At 39.8% G+C, this 6427-nt stretch overlaps 1 protein-coding gene across 1 annotated transcript; it reads right to left on the bottom strand.

Moving 5' to 3' along the window:
• Positions 1–307: 307 nt before the first annotated feature.
• On the bottom strand, positions 308–4548 carry LOC128691496 (neuropeptide-like protein 28). Its single transcript, XM_070088994.1, has 4 exons — positions 4442–4548; positions 4162–4330; positions 3989–4054; positions 308–829 (listed from the first exon to the last, which is right to left on the bottom strand). Exons 1-4 carry the CDS (start codon positions 4442–4444, stop codon positions 810–812), a joined length of 258 nt encoding a protein of 85 aa, XP_069945095.1. The 5' UTR covers positions 4445–4548; the 3' UTR covers positions 308–809.
• Between the last annotated feature and the right edge of the window lie 1879 nt (positions 4549–6427).

The following is a 6427-nucleotide window of genomic DNA, read 5'->3' as shown; positions in this document are numbered from 1 at the left end:
GTGGGTGGGACACTTGTGAAGAGGTTAACACAGTGGGTGGGACACTTGTGAAGAGGTTAACACAGTGGGTGGGACACCTGTGAAGAGGTTAACACAGTGGGTGGGACATTTGTGAAGAGGTTAACACAGTGGGTGGGACTCCTGTGAAGAGGTTAACACAGTGGGTGGGACACCTGTGAAGAGGTTAACACAGTGGGTGGGACACCTGTGAAGAGGTTAACACAGTGGGTGGGACACCTGTGAAGAGGTTAACACAGTGGGTGGGACACCTGTGAAGAGGTTAACACAGTGGGTGGGACACCTGTGAAGAGGTTAACACAGTGGGTGGGACACCTGTGAAGAGGTTAACACAGTGGGTGGGACACCTGTGAAGAGGTTAACACAGTGGGTGGGACACCTGTGAAGAGGTTAACACAGTGGGTGGGACATATGTGAATAGGGTAGCAAAAGCTGATGTTATCTCGAAAAAAAAGATATTTGGGTACAAGAAGGTTGTTGGTGCAGTGGGCAGGACACCCATGAGCAGCGCAGTGGTCACGATTTTAACACAGTGGGTAGATGATAACACTCAGCAGGACACAATGCACAGATTGTCAACGAAGTGGGTGGGCTGTTAACACAGTGGGCAGGTCGCTAACATGATAGAAAGGTTTTTAACATAGTGGGCAAATACAGTGGACAAGACTCAGTCGGCGGGACACAGTGGGAGAAACACTGTGGGCAGGACACAGTGGGCAGGACACAGTGGGCAGGACACGGTGGGCAGACACTTCTACCAGCCTCCTGAGACCAGCTACTGGCTGAGGAAATTACCACTGATATCCATAACCTGCAACACAACGTTACGTTCAAGTCTATCAGGTGGCGATTGAGATCTAAACTCATAACTATAATTATAAATTCATTCGAGGAGGTAAACCCATGTGGGTCATTTAGGGCAAAGAATGGTATAGGTTTAATCCTCCCTCCGCTAATTGAGTTCAGTAGAAAGGGAAATGTATAATAAAATATGAATGTGTAAGACAAAACCGTTTAGTTATTCATTATGTAATATAAATTGATAACAATAGAGGAAATGCATTTATATACATACATATATATATATATATATATATATATATATATATATATATATATATATATATATATATATATATATATATATATATATATATATATATATATATATATATATATATATATATATATATATATATATATATATATATATATATATATATATATATATATATATATATTAGCACACTGACCGATTCCCACCAAGGCAGGGTGGCCCGAAAAAGGAAAACTTTCACCATCATTCACTCCATCACTGTCTTGCCAGAAGGGTGCTTTACACTACAGTTTTTAAACTGCAACATTAACACCCCTCCTTCAGAGTGCAGGCACTGTACTTCCCATCTCCAGGACTCAAGTCCGGCCTGCCGGTTTCCCTGAACCCCTTCATAAATGTTACTTTGCTCACACTCCAACAGCACGTCAAGTATTAAAAACCATTTGTCTCCATTCACTCCTATCAAACACGCTCACACATGCCCGCTGGAAGTCCAAGCCCCTCGCACACAAAACCTCCTTTACCCCCTCCCTCCAACCTTTCCTAGGCCGACCCCTACCCCGCCTTCCTTCCACTACAGACTGATACATTCTTGAAGTCATTCTGTTTTGCTCCATTCTCTCTACATGTCCGAACCACCTCAACAACCCTTCCTCAGCCCTCTGGACAACAGTTTTGGTAATCCCGCACCTCCTCCTAACTTTCAAACTACGAATTCTCTGCATTATATTCACACTACACATTGCCCTCAGACATGACATCTCCACCGCCTCCAGCCTTCTCCTCGCTGCAACATTCATCACCCACGCTTCACACCCATATAAGAGCGTTGGTAAAACTATACTCTCATACATTCCCCTCTTTGCCTCCAAGGACAAAGTTCTTTGTCTCCACAGACTCCTAAGTGCACCGCTTACCCTTTTCCCCTCATCAATTCTATGATTCACCTCATCTTTCATAGACCCATCCGCTGACACGTCCACTCCCAAATATCTGAATACATTCACCTCCTCCATACTCTATCCCTCCAATCTGATATCCAATCTTTCATCACCTAATCTTTTTGTTAGCCTCATAACCTTACTCTTTCCTGTATTCACTTTTAATTTTCTTCTTTTACATATCCTACCAAATTCATTCATCAACCTCTGCAACTTCTCTTCAGAATCTCCCAAGAGCACAGTGTCATCAGCAAAGAGCAACTGTGACAACTCCCACTTTATGTGTGATTCTTTATCTTTTAACTCCACGCCACTTGCCAAGACCCTCACATTTACTTCTCTTTCAACCCCATCTATAAATATATTAAACAACCATGGTGACATCACACATCCTTGTCTAAGGCCTACTTTTACTGGGAAATAATCTCCCTCTTTCGTACATACTCTAACTTGAGCCTCACTATCCTCGTAAAAACTCTTCACTGCTTTCAGTAACCTATTTCCTATACCATACACCTGCAACATCTGCCACATTGCCCCCCTGTCCACCTTGTCATAAGCCTTTTCCAAATCCATAAATGCCACAAAAACCTCTTTAGCCTTATCTAAATACTGTTCACTTATATGTTTCACTGTAAACACCTGGTCCACACACCCCCTACCTTTCCTAAAGCCTCCTTGTTCATCTGCTATCCTACTCTCCGTCTTACTCTTAATTCTTTCAATAATAGCTCTACCATACACTTTACCAGGTATACTCAACAGACTTATCCCCCTATAATTTTTGCACTCTCTTTTGTCCCCTTTGCTTTTATACAAAGGAACTATGCATGCTCTCTGCCAATCCCTAGGTACCTTACCCTCTTCCATACATTTATTAAATAATAGCACCAACCACTCCAAAACTATATCCCCACCTGCTTTTGACATTTCTATCTTTATCCCATCAATCCCAGCTGCCTTACCCCCTTTCATTTTATCTACTGCCTCACGAACTTCCCCCACACTCACAACTGGCTCTTCTTCACTCCTACAAGATGTTATTCCTCCTTGCCCTATACACGAAATCACAGCTTCCCTATCTTCATCAACATTTAACAGTTCCTCAAAATATTCCCTCCATCTTCCCAATACCTCTAACTCTCCATTTAATAACTCTCCTCTCCTATTTTTAACTGACAAATCCATTTGTTCTCTAGGCTTCCTTAACTTGTTAATCTCACTCCAAAACTTTTTATTATTTTCAAAAAAATTTGTTGATAACATCTCACGAACTCTCTCATTTGCTCTCTTTTTTACATTGCTTCACCACTCTCTTAAACTCTCTTTTTCTCCATATACTCTTCCCTCCTTGCATCACTTCTACTTTGTTAAAACTTCTCATATGCTAACTTTTTCTCCCTTACTACTCTCTTTACATCATCATTCCACCAATCGCTCCTCTTCCCTCCTGCACCCACTTTCCTGTAACCACAAACTTCTGCTGAAGACTCTAACACTACATTTTTAAACCTACCCCATACATCTTCTACCCCATTGCCTATGCTCTCATTAGCATTTTACCGACCAAAATTGCAGTAGCCAAGTAAATTATCATAGATTGTATAGAACAGAGGCGTCCGCTCTGTGGAGTGAGTGACCAGTTTAAAATTTTTAGCAATTTACTCATATTTCTATGTGATTAGGTAGCAAAATTGGATTACTAGATCAATATGAACTAATCAGCTCCGTGCTGCTGCCCTTTTGTAACTTGAGTTTAATGTCATTAATTGCGTAACTCTAAGCCACAATTACTCAACAAACTGGCATTTCACCAAGGTTATCATTGCAAAACCTTGCATGCTGCCAGCACACATGGATGTCTGGTCAAGTAGCTCACTACTGAAAAAGTTTGGACGCCTCTGGTACAGAGAGTAATATCTAGCATGCTAGTGGATGTTACTGGATTACTGTGTCACATGTTATATCTTACCGCGATCACTCCCCACTACGAAGGTGGGTATCCCGTACACGCCACTGTAGACACCACCGTATGTGCCTGTGAATGGACACAAACATGAGATATAATAAACACGGATAAAAAAAGAGCGGATTTCCGAAAAAAAGAGATATAAAGTTTCTGTCAAAGAAAAAGAGAATATTTACCATAACCAACACCACGGAATCTTCCTTGGCCACCACGCCTACGAGAGGGACCATAGCCACCATATCCACGGAAGCCGCCATAACCACGGGGTATGCCATAAACGCTGTAAATCCTACTAGCGTAAACAGCGGCCACCAGGAACAACAAAATTACTATAGACAAAACACGCTGAAACGAAACACTGCCCATTAACAACTTTTTCTAATAAATCATTCACGTCATCTCAAGAAACTGCAGAAAAATAAATCTTGAAATTATAGCAACGGGAGCTGAGCTTACCATTGCTGTGTGTGTGAGTTTGTGATGATTCAGAAGGTGAAGACTCAATGTTTGCAAAGAGAGGATTCCTGATACTTATATAAGAGGTGTGGCATCCCCAACCACTGAAGAGTCTCCACACAACCGACCACCAATGCAAGCTTCGTAGCCTGATCTGGAGGGACGGGGGAGGGGCGGTTCGAAGGAGGAGGACAGGGAAAACCATTCTTCCTGTGTTTAATGGTCTGGGACAAGTAAATGAGATGTGAATTTAAATGGTGGTCGTGAAAACCCAGTGGGAGTCGCCAGGGCTCTCGTGAAAATGTGGGGAAGACCCCGGTCTAGATCGCTATTCTGACATATAAAACAGTAAAAATTTTTGATCACATCATTAGTACATGATTGTTAATAATAATAATAATAATAATAATAATAATAATAATAATAATAATAATAATAATAATAATAATAATAATAATAATAATAAAATATTATTATTATTATTATTATTATTATTATTATTATTATTATTATTATTATTATTATTATTATTATTATTATTAGTAGTAGTAGTAGTAGTAGTAGTAGTAGTAATAGTAGTGGTAGTAGTAGTAGTAGTAGTAGTAGTAATAGTAGTGGTAGTAGTAGTAGTAGTAGTAGTAATAGTAGTGGTAGTAATAGTAGTAGTAGTAGTAGTAGTAATAGTAGTGGTAGTAATAGTAGTAGTAGTAGTAGTAATAGTAGTGGTAGTAATAGTAGTAGTAGTAGTAATAGTAGTGGTAGTAGTAGTAGTAGCAGCATTAACAGTAGGAGGTAGTAGTAGTAGAACTTGTAGTAGTAGTAGTAGTTGTAGTAGTAATAGTAATAGTAGTAGTATTTTTACTGAGATGCGTTAAACCAGTAGAGGTCACAAGGCGTATGGAAAATAGGAAGTAATCAGGTTAAATCCAAAAAAAGGGAAGGTAAGCTTTATCTGGTTGGATCAAGCATCCTTAACCAGCACCAACACATTATTAACTCAACTCTAATGTCGCATACGGAACCTTCTCTAATCATTCTTTAATTAGTAATCATTAGTTAGTAATTATTAGTAATCATTTCGTTCACGACTAACTGGTGGCAATCATCTTAAGTTTGAGTGATGGTGGTGTTGATACCTTTGATATGTCTGTGATCTGCTTCGAGAATTTTTCTGCTCTCTGTAGTACTCTAGTTTCCTCTTAAAAACTGTAACACATTCTCTGGCAGTATTTCCTATATTTGTACCAACCTAGTTGTACTCGCTTATTTGTACGCTGATATTTGTACTGGCTTATTTGTACGCTAATAGTTGTACTGGCTTATTTGTACGCTAATAGTTGTACTGGCTTATTTGTGCGCTAATAGTTGTACTGGCTTATTTGTACGCTAATAGTTGTACTGGCTTATTTGTACGCTAATAGTTGTACTGGCTTATTTGTACGCTAATAGTTGTACTCGCTTGTTTGTACGCTAATAGTTATACTCACCTAACTATAAATACCTAGTTACACTCACCTCGTTGTAAAGTACTATAGCAATACAGTATAATAAAAATTATTTATGCAACCTTGAATGATATACGGAATTACGCTCTTACTTGCCCATTATATATTTGGGAAGTGTAGTGAATAAAGAGACTCTAACACTTGGGCTGTACGACCAACACGGGTTTAGCGCTTTACATAATTTTTATTGAGCATGTCTTTCCAATCTGGATATTCAGTGGAATTCATGTATGCAGAACGATGCTCAACTCTTGCAAAAAAAAAAAAAAAATACTGACGTCTGCTGTCGTATGTGTGTTTGATGCTTGACAGTGTCTGACAGTGTCTCACCCTTGACAAGTGACTAACACGTGTTGCCATGCCAGTGAGTTGAGCACGAGGTGATTCTGGAACAATGGAGGCTGAGAGTTGTTGTCAGCACCAGACAAGGTTAGGTCTTCCCCAAGTGCTGCTATCAGCACTAGACAAGTTTGGACCTTCC

Source organism: Cherax quadricarinatus, chromosome 26, assembly GCF_038502225.1.
Source record: "Cherax quadricarinatus isolate ZL_2023a chromosome 26, ASM3850222v1, whole genome shotgun sequence".
Lineage (NCBI taxonomy): Eukaryota > Metazoa > Arthropoda > Malacostraca > Decapoda > Parastacidae > Cherax > Cherax quadricarinatus.
This window is presented reverse-complemented; position numbering and strand designations above follow the sequence as displayed.